This window comes from Girardinichthys multiradiatus, chromosome 6, assembly GCF_021462225.1.
Source record: "Girardinichthys multiradiatus isolate DD_20200921_A chromosome 6, DD_fGirMul_XY1, whole genome shotgun sequence".
Lineage (NCBI taxonomy): Eukaryota > Metazoa > Chordata > Actinopteri > Cyprinodontiformes > Goodeidae > Girardinichthys > Girardinichthys multiradiatus.
This window is the reverse complement of record NC_061799.1, coordinates 22,135,534-22,152,600: the sequence shown is the minus strand read 5'-3', so window position 1 is coordinate 22,152,600 and position 17,067 is coordinate 22,135,534. Positions and strand designations below refer to the sequence as shown.

General features: G+C 38.0%; 1 protein-coding gene across 6 annotated transcripts in view; it reads left to right on the top strand.

The window, feature by feature from the left end:
• Window positions 1–17,067, top strand: part of gpc5c (glypican 5c) — a 151,860-nt gene that overhangs the window by 83,266 nt on the left and 51,527 nt on the right. For 5 of the 6 annotated variants that reach the window (XM_047369090.1, XM_047369087.1, XM_047369088.1 and 2 more), the window contains one exon: window positions 13,807–13,927. In XM_047369090.1, coding sequence (XP_047225046.1) covers window positions 13,807–13,927 — 121 coding nt within the window. Of the gene's footprint in view, window positions 1–13,806; window positions 13,928–14,303; window positions 14,824–17,067 lie in introns of those variants that run through there. The other variant, XM_047369091.1, reaches the window with a different exon arrangement.

The window sequence follows — 17,067 nt, the reverse complement described above, 5'->3', positions numbered from 1 at the left end:
AACATGATAGGTATGGCTGGGATTTCCACCAAGAAGGCCATTTGTTCATGTGTTTGTCAATGCTAACATCTGTTTGACTTCATTTAGATAACATATCCCCAATCTTTGCCCTCCTTTTTTACACCTGCAATATAGTCACTTCCTTCTCAACATTTTCATATTCCAATATATGTAATTCTGGTGTTGGGTAGCTGCAATTAAAGCAGACTCCTAATCTATCTATCTACAATATGCTCTCAAATGTCCATCTTATTGAGCATCACGGGACCATCTGTGGTTATGCGTATGTAAAGAGATTGCTCTTAGGCATGATAAGTGTGCTTTGGGGCTGGTGTGTCTTGAGAATTTGTGGGCATGTGTTCATGGTAGAGCACGAGTGTAAGAAGTACTTCCATGTGCCCCCACCTACTTGCACCAGCAGACCATGAACTCTGGCTTCCTTACTCAACACCCTAACAGATCCTATATCCTCTGTATTGTATTGTATTGCACCGACTATGCCAAAACAAATTCCGTGTATGTCCAAAAACGTACTTGGCAATAAAGCTTTTCTGATTCTGATTCTGTAAAATGTTCCTCTGAACACACAGAATTGTAATTTGATTGCAAAATTAAAACATGAACTAAAATATACTGCTCTCACCTCAAAACGGTCAACCCGTTTTGACAACATTTTGCTAGTTTACAATAAAAATGTCAACCCTAAGCTTTAGCCCATGTTATTCTGACCAGTTAAACATAGACAGACAGGCAAACAGGTGGTCGCACCACACCAGAGGATCACAGGCCACTCCACCCGGCTGTGCTCTCGAGCATAGTTTACTCTGCTGGCTCTGCCCCTGCCTGCCCTTGTCTGCCTTCCAAACACCAACTGTCCCTCTGCATCCCCCCAGACATCTTACCTCAGTTATCCATGCCCTTCTTGGCATGTAGGCATGTAGCTTGAGGAAAGATTCTTTCTTTCTTTCTTTCTTTCTTTCTTTAAGCTGATTTTATGTTGACCTGTATTGCCACTTAGTGGCAATCTTTTGTTACTGCAGTATGTGTTTAAAAAAATGTTAAATAACTCATAAATTTAGCATAAAGAAGCGCAGAGAATATCTTGATTCAGACTTGCAGCTATAGTTAACAGTAGTGCAGGTTCTGTATTGCCCAAGCAGTAAACAATGCGTCCATTCATCTTTTCATGCATTCCTCCTTCCCATCCATCCATCCCTCCCCCGTCCATCCGTCTGGTCGTCCATCCATCCGTCTGCCCTTCGATCAATCCATCTTCTAGAAAAAGATGGATCCTCTCCAAACTCTCCATGGAGTTCTGGTTGAGGTGTGCCCAGAAAATCTAAATAACTTAGATATAATGAAAAATGACAAAAAAGAAAAAGATTGAATTTAAAAAGTAAAATGTAGACAGATAGATAAATATTTTTTGGGATAAATAAAAGATGTCTTGAAAATGTTATTTGTCTGGCGCTAGATTAAATAAGTGCTCTCTTTATGACAAAATCAGTCTCAGTTTATGCCAGTTTTTTAAGTGTACACAGTGGGGTTTTACACTCGTGTTCCCTTGGTTCTGTCCCTTTCTCAAGAGATCTTTGTGGTCTGCTATCTCAAACTGCAGCATCTCTGCTGGTACAATAATGCAGGCGACACAGAGGTGGGGAGTCGTTATACCCTGCCACAAACATAGTCAGGGCAGCCAGGCCTGGAAATGTCCTCAAAGAAAACCACAAACCAATTACAGTTTTAATCGATCTCATTTCCATCACAGACTATTAGAGCTTTAAATATGCTATGGCCATATTTTATGTTTCCACTACTCTGCCACTAACACTAGCAGAAAATGTTTACAAATTTATTTTCATAATTTGTTTAACTTTCATGTCCCCAGTGAGTCACAAATTTGTACTTGCGGAGAGGGAGAATGGTCAGTTCCCTCACTTGCAAATAAAACTTGTCAGTTTAAATTTATCTGGTTTACATTAGATTTCCAATGTCCATGGAGCTAAAATTCCATAAACAAACAATAATTTGTCAAATCCAGATATAAACACTATCAAAACACTGTAATATTTTACTGAAATATTAGTGTTTATTGTAGAGTAATGACAGACCGGATTGATGGCTTTGCATTCCTTTCAGAAAAAAAAAGAATTAAAAAAAACAATATCTCATTGTTCAACAAGCCAATGTGATTATTATAATAGTTAAAAGATGTTACAGTTGTATAACCAATCTTCAAGCTTGTTTGCAAGTGACCTCGTTTAGGTTTAGCCATTGTTTTTAAATAATGGATCTATGCAATGAACTCATGGCACTCACCACTTGGGGGAAGTATAGCAGCACCTTTTTTCTTAGACTGGCATCTAGATCAGTGTGTGAATGATAGGTTTCACTGACCTGATGTCCATATCTAAATGGTCAGTTGATCATTTTATCAGCAGATATTTCTTCTTCTTTCTGTTTTCTAAAGAAAAATGCTGTTAACATTTTTATTAATACTTTTGTAAATAACATTTTTAAGGGACATTTGCTGAAAGATTTGTGCCTACATCTAAAAAAAAAAAGATTGAAATTATCTACTATTTTCTTTTTATCTGAAATTTCAAAGTTGTGTTTAATAAAATAATTTGAAAGACTTTTTCTATATAATTTTTTATCACACTGTTTATTCTTCCCCGTTGAGCCTTCATGTTGTTTCTGTTTTTACTTAGTAAATTGCTAGTACCCTTTTTTATGTCTTCTTAAAATCAATATTAGCTTATTTTTATATTTCTTATATTTCTCTTAAGCCTCTTTAGTTCTTTTTTTTAAGAAGCATTTGAACAAGTTTCTTAATACAGGCATCTCCTAATCCTTTGTCATCCATGTTTTTTCAGAAACATTTGTCTTGGGGCTGCACGGTGGTGCAGTTGGTAGCACTGTTGCCTTGCAGCAAGAAGGTCCTGGGTTCAATTCCCAGCCAGGGGTCTTTCTGCATGGAGTTTGCATGTTCTCCCCGTGCATGTGTTGGTTCTCACCGGGTACTCCGGCTTCCTCCCACAGTCCAAAGACATGCCTGTTAGGTTAATTGGTAACTCTAAATTGCCCTTAGGTGTATGAATGAGTGTGTGCATGGTTGTTTGTGTGTTGCCCTGTGATGGAGTGGTGACCTGTCCAGGGTGTACCCTGCATCTCGCCCATAGACTGGTGGAGATAGGCACCAGCTCCTCTGCGACCCACTATGGAATAAGCGGTAGAAAATGACTGACTGACATTTATCTTGGAAAAACAGCACAAGTTGCAGATTTTGTCAAATTGATTTTGCAGTATCATCATGATATCATCCTCATGGTGGCTCTGGTGAAGTCCTGTCGGCCAGCTGCCGCTGTTTCTCTTGCCTGAAAACTTTTCCAGGCCTAGGATTCTGTCGTGACCTGCATCACCAAACACAAGGTCTTATACTAGAAGAACATTTGTCTAAGGGAAGGTTTCAATGGCTACCACATCTTCCAACTTTAAACAATCTAAAAGCAAGTGCATACACAAAGACATATAAAAAACAAAATAACTAAATATAATTGAAATAGAGAGTGAACAAATATGTTTTCAGACCTGATCTGAAAGTGGACAGAGACTTATTGTTACGAATGTCAGGTATAAAGGTATGGCAGAGGCGGTGGGCAGAGTGACTGAAAACGATAGAACGATAATGAGCAACCCATTAATTACGTAATTAATGGCCTTAAAAGGGAGAAACAGAATTTTGCAGTCAGCATGAAATGTAATAGTCAGCAGAATAAATGTTGAATGACATGAGTGATGGGATTCATATAAAGACTTCTGGTGAGGATTAGTGTGTCATAGTTCTTAAACAACATGTGTATTTCTTTTTGTGGGAAACTACACCATAGTTAAGATCAGTGGCGGTTCTTACATGAATGGGACCGTGGGAGGGGATCCTGCTCTCCACCCTAAAAATGTTGGTCTTTTCAATGTTAGCTCTTGTTCTTAATAATTAGGGATTATAGGTAGATAGACCAGACTGCTTATTTTCCATTTCAGCCTAAAGATTTTCAAATCTAGACCAGACTCCTTACAGAAGACACATCAAAAGCTCTTTTAATTAGGCATCCATTGCAACTCAGATAGAAACTTCAGCGTCATTACCCAGCCACAGTATTCAATTATTTCTTCTTATATTTTCAACAGTGTTTGAAGAGCATACAATAGAGGGGGCACCCACTTAAAATATACAGCACAGGCAAAACAGCAATAGAAAACTCACTTAGGAAGCAACAGATGACATTTTCTTTATGTTGAGTCATTGCACCAACCCCAAAAAGGATTTAATTTAAATGAACTGAGTTGTCCAAAGAGATATAATTTAAACCAGTGTTTAAGGGGATGCCAGAACATTTGTGTGGTAGCATGACACCTGGACACCTGGCGAAGCCTCCCTGTGATCAAAGATGAAAAGCTCCTTGGATCTTCAGCCTGATAACAGTTACCTCTGGTACTCTGCTACAAAACTTTCACTCGCCTGCCTGTCCTCCCTCCAAACATCAAGTGCTCCAAAAGCTACATCCTTTTGGAAGACAACAGGAGACGCTGCATTATCAGCCTCAGACTCTGTGTGTTGCTGAACTCCCCAGGGCATCTGTTTACAAGTGTTCTATTCCACTCTCAGAACCCATTGCGCACCGTCATCATCATCATCGTCATCTTCTCTCTATTTAACCACTTACCTTTCCTATTCAGCGCTCGGTCTAAATCTACCCCAGGACCCAGAAGACCCATCACTTACATTATTGTATCAATAAATCTTTCAAACCAGTTCAATCTGTCTGTAATTATTGCACCTCCAGAGTCAAACTACAAGCAAACATGACAGATTTGCTAATATGACATCTTTACACAAACATATAGGAGTGAGAGAAACAGGAGTATGAGAAAACCAAAGGAGCCTGAGTACTTTTTGCCAAGAGTGAGTCACTATCTCCAAATTAATTTGCCACTTTGCAGTTGCTGCAATTGTTAGATAAATCGATACATGTTCATTAGCCTAGAGTACTGAAGAAATGAGACATGCTCAGCTGAATGCAGTGTAGTAATGGGGTAATGATGAGCCAGGCTTGATATTGTCTCAACTCGCCTGCAGATAGACATGGAAAAAGAATAGGTCTAATGATATAAAACACCTCTCAGGTACACGGTAATCACAATACGAGAAAACAACAGAGTGTGGATATCTGTAAATATATGCAATCCTTTTAAAGTGTCTAGCTATATATTAGTTCCATTTTCCTCTTAAAACTCAGTGCACTGACTGTGGCTCAGTTTTTGTTCCAGCTTTCCAAATATCTGGGATTGGCCCCGGTCACAGTGGTCTTCAGCACATTCCAAGAAAGGAGAAGACATGGGCTAAATTAAAAACAAAAACATTTTTGTTTGGATAACCTACGTCAGGGCTTGTTTTTTTTCCACAAGCTATGGCTAGGGGATATAATAAATATTGTTTGTTAGGCTTACTGTGCAGGCAGTATGACCTTGGTCACGAACATATACTCCAAACTTCCCCTTGGAAATCTGGCTGCAATTTGTTTTTTGCTTAACTAATTTGGCCCCAAGTACACTGAACAGCTCATCTTTGAAGAGCATTTCATTTTGCTATTTACAGTGGGCCACATCACCACAAGACCATGGTCTAATAGAGTGGGGGAACTGGGGTCAACTTTCATCTCCATCTACGCAAGAATCTGCCAAACACACTCAGTCAACAGCTACCAAAGCACATGGCTGAGTATACAAGCAAGTACAGAATACGTATTCAGGCAACCTTTGAGGCCTTGTTTCAACACATGGAACTCTGATCAGTGTAAAACTATAGAGTGACCTTTACACAGAATTTTAAATAAGTATTGCACGTTTTCCCCATAAGTATTTTTCACATTTTATCACATTACAACCACAATCTTTAATGTAGCTTTTGTGAATGGAACAGAAATGAAGAATATTTTTTAATTTATTTTAGAAACGGAAATCAGAAAAAAACTGTTGTATATTTTGTATTCAGCTGTCTTTACACTGATTCCCTTTAATAAAACCCAGTGAAACCAAATGTGATAAGAATTCCCCTAATTATTAAAAAATCAACAAAAATGTCTGCCACTGTATAATTTAACACAATATTTTATACCATTTGGTTTTATTGTTTGTCAGTTTAGTTTAGTATATTTTTCTTTATTATAATCTATTTTGTGTAGGATTATGTAGCCTAAGTTTTCCAGTGGATATTTTTTTTTAAACAATTGTACAATTGTGGCCTCAAATTACCCTAAAATGGTTAAACAATTTAAACATGGTCAAGTTTGTTCCTAAATTTATGATCTGAAAATGTAATTTCAGATCATAAATTTACCATCCAACAATCCTTTATGTTCTGGTTTCATTTTGGAGTGGCAGCTATATATATATATATATATATATATATATATATTTAAGTCCGTCAGATGGCACAACTTTTTTGCCCATTCAAAGCATGCAGTAAAATTCCACACCTTTTAATGTTTTCTGCCAGGGTGGCTTTTGCCAATGTTTGATAATAGCATGTGTTTAAAAAAAAGAAGCGTATATGTTTGTTTTACAATGTATTTTATGGAAATGATTACCTTCACCAAGGAGGTAATGTTTTCAGTTGAGTGAGTCTGTCTGTCTGTCTGTCTGTCTGTCTGTCTGTCTGTCTGTCTGTCTGTCTGTCTGTCTGTCTGTCTGTCTGTCTGTCTGTCTGTCTGTCTGTCTGTCTGTCAGAACATTTACGGAAAAAGTTACTCACAAATTCTTGTGAAATTCTTACCATAGGTGTGTCTTAGCCCAAGGAAGGATCCGTTAAATTTTGCTAGTGATTCAGTTGATCCAGATGCAAGATTTCTAACCCAGCATTGGGTGACGGAGGTATGCAGCCTCTGACTGGCTTGTTTTCACTGTTTTTGTATTGATGCAGTCAGGGGTGCAATGCAGTGGTTGAGATCAAAGCATCTATGTTTTATACTGGCTTAGTCAGAGGATAGAGTTAAATCCAATTGTGAATCGGTGGCAAGACTTGACAATTGCTGTTGATCACAGATGATTGCATGCAGTCAGAATGATTTTCAACTATTTTTCAAAACTGGTAAATATTTCTCTTGATGTGCAAACCTGGAATCAGATACCCCAGAAAGACTTGTGGCTTTTCCTAAAATGAAAAGTGATTTTACGAAGAATTTAGTCTTAGCGGCTAAAAATAGATAAATTTTTATTTGTATAGAAATATTGAAAACCATCTATCGTTTTTTTCCACTTCACAGTTATGTGCTAATTATGTTGCTCTACCACATATCTTCAAAACAGAATTCCCTCATGTTTGTAGCTTTATTGTGACAATATATGAGGTATGAATAGATTTGCAAGACACTGTATATGATGCAGATTACGTCAAATCATAAATGATTGAATAAGTAATTTAAACTCTTACATGTATGGGTTAATTGACAAATCAACTAAATGTTTAAGAAAATCATGAAGCACCTGACTTGACCTAATAAAAGGCCAGAATCAAAATTATCTAGAAAGCACAGTATGAAAGGGAGCATTTTGTAAGCATAGTTACAGCCTTTACTGCACTGTAGAGGCCGGGCTTTTATTGTGCATGAACTGTTAGAAATCTGAGCTGTAAGACATTAAGGCATATAGCTGTTGCAGTGCAACCATTCAATAAACCACTATTGTCTTAGTACAAATCAATCTGGGACCCCTTCAAAAGGGGTAGTTCCAACCCTACCCACAAAGCCATAAACATCTTTATTTCATTGACAAATACCTCAAATATACACATCACCAGCTATGCGCCGGTAATGTCCCTCTGTATAGTCCAAGAAGTTACCTGTAAAGGTCTGCTAATGTAAACATTATGGACAAAAATTCATAATCTTGACTAAAATGATGTAATCTAGAGCTCAGAGTAAAAAGACCATGTCAACAGCCAACCTTAAAAGATTTGTATGGATGATGTTAATAGATTCATTATACCGGTACACTTAACAATGTTTTTTCCCCTTGTTCAATTTTGAGGGTTATGTTATCACTTGATAATTAAATGTTTGTCAGTCAGTCAGTCATTTTCTACCGCTTATTCCATAGTGGGTCGCGGGGGAGCTGGTGCCTATCTCCAGCAGTCTAATGTTTGTTCCTTTCTAATTTTATATTTAACAATATTTTCAACAGGCCAGGAAAACATAGCCATTTATAAACAATATCCTGGGAATCAAAAGTCAAAAACCTTTGAAACCAGTTGATATGCTTTAAATTCTAGATTGCCTCGAGAGGATCAATGTTGGCTGAGCCATAGAAGACTTATTACAAACAACAACATTTCTGAGTTTTCAGTTTCTCACCATCTCCTGATTAGTCATGCAGAAACTCCCCATTGCAAGAAGTGGTTAGTCAGAATGAAATCATCCAAACAAATTCCTAGTAACCTCAGAACAAGAAAGAGTATATCGCTAGGTTCTACAGCTATCTATTTTGATGATGTTTGTCGTTGTCAAGATGCCTTCTTTTCCTGTACTGATCTTTATATTTCTGACTCTGCTCAGCTCTTCCCACAAATCTGAGCCATCACATCATGAAAGGCATGCCAGGAGGCTCTCTGGGCTTCCAGCCAGGACCACAGAATCCCACGGCACCCTTAACTCACCTCTTAAATAGATTAACTTGAGGGTTCACAAAATTGAGCAAAGCAGAGGTTTTGTCAGCACTGGAAAGAGAAGAGCAAACAAAATGTTGTTGAAATAATTAGCTTTTTGACAACCGCTAAATGTCAGAAGAAGACTTTAAAACGTAATAAAATCTGAAGTTGTGGGCAATGAAAAGTAATGATAAAACAAAGCTGATACAGTATGGCCTAAAACCTCCAAGTCCATTCAGAATTCAATGCAATTCCAGATGCGTTACAAATGACAACAGCAGCAGCAAAAAAGGATGATAAAGCCAGTAAAGTAAGAAAAATGAGACTTGGAACTGACAATCAAAGGGTTGGCTTGGAGAGATCATCTAGGAGCACAAAATAATGGGTAGGAGTGCAGGAAGGGTGAGTGAAACAGAGCATTGAATAAAAAGCATACTGCTTAAGCTTGCCTGCCCTGCAGATGACCCCTCTGTATTTGCTTGCAGTTTCTTCTTGCACATTTTGTGATCCAAGTATTTCCTCTTTAATAATGGTGCCTTTGAAGTACAGCATGCTACATTGCTTATTGCCAGGAGTTGAGACAGCTTCAGCAAGAGCAATCAAAATATTCTGCCAGCATTCCATTTTTTTTCTTTTTTTTTTTTTTTGCTTGATGTTTGAAATATTTATTTTCCAAGGAGCAAATCTTATATTTTAGAGGTTATGACAAGTCTCAGAGCCATATGTACTTGTTTACAGGGCATGACACTCCTGAAAAGTGTTTGTATCTGTTTAGACATATTTATATTCAGTGTAAGTGGGAGCATGTTCTCATAGGTTATGTTGGTTAAATGTTTGTAAAGTGGCTTTTCACCAGTTCCTTTAGTGTTTGCAGTACAGCAAAAGGCTGCTAGGCTCACAGTGTGTGAGAACAGTCTGGCCTTTCAGAACAAAACCTCTCGTTCAGACTATTTCAACATGTCCAAGTCCTGCTCGTAAAAGTTAGCTGACTACAGACATCCACTAGACCCCTCCCTTGCTTTCACTGCTGCACTCACTTGTGACTTCAAGTTTTCCTATAAGGGAAGGAAGAAATACTTGTACTCAGCCTTTTCCAACATTCAGTGTCTGTGATGATGCAGTTATGTTGTTCTTTGATGGGCATTATACCCAAAATTATTATATAATAATAATAGTAATAATAATAATAATGATCATGATAATAATGCTTTGCATGATATTTGAAAACACAGATTTATTAACCAAAGTGAGTGAGGAAAATAAAATATACTGCATCTGTACAGCCAGTCTTCCATTTTTTTGGTTTGTTTTCAGGCATAAAAGCAATTCCTGCTTAGGACTGAGTTTTAGTTAATGTTTCTGAGCATGTTTTTTATTATATATTCCTTGAAGATAAACCACAGCATGTTAAAACTGTATAAAATTATTTTTTATGCACGCACAATACTCTGATATGTTTTTGTGTACAGCTTATTGTAAAAAAAATGTAAGCACTGCATCTTGTTAGAGATTCTAGTTTTCTTTTTCTTTTGCATCTTTAAAATTGTGTTAAGATCTACATTTTAGTTTTGTTGTATGTTTATTTTAAAGGGAAAATTATCAATCATGACAAACCGGGCTGCACCATTGCCTTGCAAAAACAATGTATAGGAAGAAATAAAGATGATTTTTTGGTAGATAGAGAATTGCACTTTGATGAAATGTAAAGTTAAAAGGAATTTAATTGTTTCAAGTCTAATTTAAAAACCCTCACTGATACAACTTAAAATCTCTATAAACTATATTTCAAATGCACCTGCTTTTTTTCACCAGTAAATCTATGTAAAGTATACCCAACATCAGAATAATGAGGTGCAAGTTCACTTTGCTATCTGCCCCTGCAGATGCCCCTGCAGATGAGTATTTAATTTTGTTTTCTGCTTCCAATGCAAAAAGATTTCCTGCAGATCTTTAAAAGATCAAGTGAGTTCAGTTAGAAGTTGAAAATAGTGAGCGGAGGTCACTGCTACTGTGTGCTCAGAGCAGAGAGAAGATCCAGACAAAGCTGTCTTTAAGAGAGCGATTAATGGGGCATTCAGTGAGCAATGTTACAGTTCCACCAAAAGTAGCTAGAGAGCCATGGGTCAAGTGTAATATAACTTTAGGTAATCATTTGAAATGTTCGCTAACACTCTGCAGAGATAAAAAAGCAAAATGTTGGTTTGTTAAAGTAAGGCACAGTGGGTAAAGATTTGACCATTTGCTTAATGTTGGTGCAGTAATTGTAAGGTCTGATTTGTGTCATGAACCACTTGATTATACTGTGGCACTAAATTTGTTATGAAGTAATAATTCCTGGATATCCTGCTGCATCATTTGTCATGTCCCTTATGTATTATCAAATGTTACTTCAAAGAAATTACACTTCCCTTTCGCTAGCATCCAGACTAGTGTGAAAAACTCCACACCGGTTCTGTCATCCCGAAGCCAGGTATAGAGACAGACATGCATACGCCCCCAAACCCACAGATGTTTGATTTTTAATTTAATCATTTTATTCAGTGAAGTTATGCTGGAACACTATTGCTTGTTTCCATCCTGACAAGATTTAGAGTTGGCAGCAATGAGAGCTTTAGCTGTTGTCAAAACAGAGATATGGTTATCTGTGTCTGTGCCTTGGGGGATTTAGGAATTTAGCTTTGCAAATACACTAAAGTAAATCAAGCAATTCATGAAGGAACAAATAATAAAAAAAAAGAACAATGGGATGTAAAGTTAATGTGCGGCATGACAGGGTAAAGGGGGGATTTTCATTGGCCCAATCAGTAAAGTGCCATTTCAGCAAGTTGATGGTGCAGACCTCATCAACACATTGCTCAGATCACGGGCCACAAATTCTCAGGTTCAGCACTTTTATGATTTCCTTTACTCATATTTGAATTAATACATAGACGTGGGAGTGCAGGAAACCACAAATGCATGACATAATCATAAACATGTCTGCATAAACACACCAACTATAACCATACATAATCATTTATCAGCCAAGCACTGGTGCTGAAACCATCGATTAATTTGGTGTCAGTGCCTGTCACTCCTCTACGATGATGTCAAGTCCATGAATTAATAATTAATATCAGTATATAAATGCCAAAATAATTCAGACAACATTACAAAGATATGTGAAGGCGAAATAAAGATTACTAAACTAGTACATAGATGAGGAAATTCATAAAGCAGTGCAATCTCTTCCATTTTCTGCTTCTGTTTGGCTCCTACTATTTGCTTTATTTCTGCACTTAATTCCCAAAGCAGAATACTCTAAATAGACGCAGAAAGCAAAAATACCCCTCTGTTCTTGCAGAGCAATCCATAGTCAAGGGAACAATATGCCCCTGAATTTGCATTTGTCCCCTCTTGTACAACATGCATCCCTTTAACTGCAAAGGCACTGATTAAAGTTAAATATTTTCAGTATTACATCCTGACTAAATAAATACACAACCATCTTTTTTATAAGAAGGTATTTCTTTCTTATTCTTATTTTACAGGAATAAAAAAAACACTATTTAAAAGTGATTCCTCCCCCTAAGCAACTGCACACACAAACACACACACACATTCAGACCCTTCACTTATCGAAACAGTTTCTCATCTCACCCTCCCACCATAGTTGCACAATTTAGATGGGATTTATAAGGTTATTGCATGTTTAGTAAACTTCAATATACGACAAAGATATAACACTTCCTCAACAATGGCAAGCTTCTGGTCCAAAGAGCATGAAGAGCAGATATTACAGTGCTGAGCTTACCATTTAATTTAATTTAATTTTTACAATGCTGAGCTCAGACATATTTTCAAAGTAAATATTTTCAGTCAGAGGAGAACCTAAAAGCACAATGTATGATTTGGACCAGATTTGATTCTGTGTTGATGCAATTGCATAACGGAGCATTTAATGGCTTTGTATAATTTGCTGAGTTTCGTATTTGACAAATAAGGTCCTAATGATTTTAGGTTTATAATGACTGCTGTACATGATGTATGTTTTTGTTTCCTTTTTCATGGATTGTGATGAAAAAAGGAAAGTACACCATCGTAATTTAAAAGGACCTTTGCTTAATGGTTCCACTGAAGTTACAGATAGATTATTAATTTACAACTACTGTTACATACATACTGGTACAATTCTTCTGTTACAACTTTTTTTTTCACACTTTAAAATTTTAGATGATGATTAAAAGTTAATATTAAACAAAAGATAAGCTGAGTAAATACAAAATGCAGCTTTCAATTATTTATTTTAATAAGGAATCAAAGCTATCCAAAACCAACCTTGCTTTAATTCAGCCAAATTTATTTCCAGCTACTGTCCCAGAATAAACAGACTTATTGGGGTCATGTCACCTCACTTCAAATAAGTTCTAAACCTTCAAAATTTCCCGTGACCTTGTATGGAAGAAGCGGGTATTGAAAATGGATGGATGGATTGATCTTCAAAACTTTCTGTTTGTTTTTGGAGCAATTTTGAGATGTGTCTGCTTGTGAGCTCAATTCATTGCTGCTTCTTTTCTGCTTAACATAATTGCACTTGACCTTAAGGTTTCCAACTGATGGCCAGACATTTTTCTGAAGGGTTTTCTGTTAGACAGGCTTAATTTGTTATGTTTGGAAACTACTTCGTGTTGTCAGAGATGGGTTATATTTGTGTGATTTCTGTATTCTGCAGGTCTGACAGTAATCAGACCAAGATGTGACTAAGCTTAGCTTTCCAAATGATGTAGTTAATCACAGTTAATTCATGACTTAACAAGGGGGATGATTTACATAAGCCGAGGTGGGTTTGGATCACTTTTTTCCCACAATAAAATAAACCATCATTTGAAAACTACATTTTGCATTTCCTCAAGTTAATTTGTTTGTTGTTGTTTCCAATAACAAAATTAGTTTGGTGATTTAAATGTGACAAACAAGTGGTGAATACTTTTTCAAAGCAATGTACTTGGTAACAACAAACAGCCTGCTATCTAACAATTTGTGCTCTAAAATAATTAGAAAATAGGGTTGGTGTTTGGTCAATCAACTAATATGTGGTTTATTTATGTTTTTATTTCTTCTCCCAGTTATATTAGCAGAATCGTCGGAAATGGTCTGGATGCCCAGAGGCAAAACCCAGAGGTCAAGGTTCGAAGCTTAGATCCTACAATGGCTGAGTTAAAGAAAAGGCTGGAGCTCTTCAACCGGGTAGGAGCACTTTGTTTTAGCACTAGGATATGTGTCATCAATACTTCCTTTTTTAAACAAATATAGGCATGTACATCTCATACAGCAAATACAGGAAATTGACCCAAGGGTGCCACTGAATTATTGGGTTCTTCTTACATGTTTTAAAAAAAAGTGCAATTCTATAGCTGTCTGAATTCATCATTAAACTAAATTGATCCATAAAAACAACAGATTTTTTTATGTACAAATAAAATTTTTTTTGCTGATTAAACCTAATGTTGCTGAATAATAAAACCATTTCCAACATTCATTGGCAATATTTTAGCAATGTACAATTGTAAAACCTGAACATTCAAGTTTAAAATAATTTTTGTTTTCCTCTCCTCAAACACAGGGAAACGCCAATCTACCTAATTATTCTTGCCATTTTCTCTTGATTCACATTCTTGTTTTCTGAACAGAGGCAGGAATCAAAGATAAATGAGAAGGATTTTGTGTGAAAAGGAAACCATGACAAAAAAGTTGAATTACTGTGAAAAGAAAGAAAAAAGAGAGAGATGAGAGGCAAGAGCAAAAGGTCAGGAATGACTGACAGATAGGCATAGATGACAAGCAGCTTCAAAGTGACACTGTTTGTCATGTAGATGGGGTTTAGAGCTCAAAAGGACCAAGAAGAAAAGCCCCATTTCAGACTTTCCCTAGAGGCCATTTGAGGAGACAAACGGACAAGGATTTTGTTCCCCTTTGCCTGACGGCCCTTTTGTTGCCCTGGAAATTATGCCTACAAATAGTATAGCAGTCACCGTCCACTTTATATCTATAGATCTCTCTTTTTTTCTCCTGATTTTACCCTGTCTTTGCCTATTTGATTGTTCGTGCTTCTCATACATCAAAGAAACTTTCTCTCCCGTGTTCTCATTTGTCTTTGTTTCTCCCTGTTAGTGAGCCTCTCTGTTGCTCTTATTTGAAGTGATATCATCATGACTCTTTCTATCTGCTTTCATTATCTTGCATTTATCACAGTTTTTCTTCTTTTTTTCATGAATATTTTTTTCCTGTTCTTGAATATCTTGTATATCTATCAGTCCGTCTGTCAAGCTGTCTGCCTCTGACTGCTCAAGATCACTTCTGTTATACTTCAGCATCCTGTTGTGCATTGCACCTGTCAAGTACCTTGTTGTCATGGAAACTATGCAGAGTTGAGCAGGTGTCCCGTTGACATTTACAGAGTTTAAGAGTGTACCTTGAATCCACACCAAGTGACAGAGATTTGGTGAGTTATACAGCTATGTCAGATAAGAGCATAAGATCAGACTTCTCAAATAGTCAAAATGCAAGTTTTAAACCGTTACATGTTTACAGAACAGTATGGCTACATTGCCAATTTTAGGCATAATAATTAAAGGCTTGTTGAAATGGTACTTCTACTATTGCTAATAGCACTTTCTGAAATCAAGCTATTTCACTTTTACTGTTTGCATTGGAATGATGCTAACCTCTGCCACATGGCAGATCAAAGGGATTTTGTTCAGAATTAGATGCACATCCAACAGAATTCATTCATGCTCATAATGCATATGACAGGCTTAGAGGCCAGCTGCTTAATTTTCTGTTAGCATCACAACATTTTCTTTACCACCACTGTTCAGTTTAAGTCGTGAGTTTCACTTCTAAAGTGTAGTTATTTGGCAATTAACTGATTTTTAGAATATGAATAGACTTCATACTGAGTTTCTTGTCAAAAATTATTTGTCAGCTTAAATATTTGTTGTTGCAATGTTTAAGTTCATTGGATGTCCTTCTATTGTCAGAAGACTTGTCATTTGTCTTTGAATAATTTGTCTCCAGTAGGGACACGCCGGCCAGGATGTTAGTAACCCAATACTGATCCAAGTCAATTAAAATTAGGTTGCCAATACTGAGCCTTAGTCAGTTAAATGGTAAATGGACTGAATTTACATAGTATATATATAATTATTTAGTTATTTAAGAAAATCAGTTCCATGTCTATTTGTGTTAAAAAGTATTACTCCAACTTCATTCAACCACTCAGTTTCTGCATGGTGAATCCAGAAGGTGTTTCAGAGTAATAGAAAACCAACAAACCCAGTGGATTTGCCATGGAGGTGTAGCTGGTGGTGTGGGGGTGCTGTGGCAGCTGGCATTGAGGTAGGGCTGAGCCATGGGGTATTTTGGCTATGTGTGGGCCAAAATAGGGTTTAGAGCTGGCAGGGGGGTTGAGGAATGGGTATGTTCGTGTGGATGATAGGCTGAGAGCTGGGAGCACCTGCCGGGGCCTGCGTGTGGCCTGCGGTAATGGCTGGTCCGGCAGATCTCTGGGTTCTGGACTGTTGGTGGTTGCTCTTGGGGAGTGGGACAATTGGCCTTATCGGTATGGGGGGAACCATCCAATCCCCCCCCCTTTGTTATATTTGGTCCTGTCCTGCACCTTGATTTCAATGCGATAGAGACACTTAGGGCTTTGGGGTTGGGCCCAGCAAGGGGGTTGCCGGCCTTGGTGGGGTGTTGTCTGTGTGGGTCCTCGGGCCATGTCCCACAGTGGTGGGCCCCCCTCTGGTGGCCTATAGCTCCCGGAGGTGTGTTTGGCCGGTTGAGGGCCATGGGGGCTGCGCCTCACTCTGCTTGGTATTCCTCCCTCCAGACCTGTCACGGATAGGTTCCCCAGAATGAAAACAATGTGCCCCTCCTACCTTGGTCACTCCGGGTTCCGACTGGTGCGATGAGCTGGTGCCTGCCCAACATGTTGGGGACTCTTGGTGGGATTCCCTTGCTTGGTGCCAGGCGGTCTTGCTGCCAGGGGTTGGTGCAGGCCTTGGTCTGGGACCTGTTCATGGGCTTGGCAAGGCTGGGGTTGGCGGTGTGGCTGATTCGGCGGGGCTCAATACCCTGCGTCTTGCTTTATGCCTCTTTGACCTGGGGGCTGCTGCTCCTGTGACTTGCTGGCAACCTACTTCTGTGCTTAGCGTATGACTAACCAGGGACTGCTGCTGCCTTCCGGAGCCAGGTCTACCTGCCCTTTGTTGCTTCTAGGTGCTGTGGATTACAGGTCTTCTACGGTTCTCGCCACACTTACAAATGTATACGTCCAGGAGACAAATTCACACCCACAAACACACACACACACACACAAATACAAA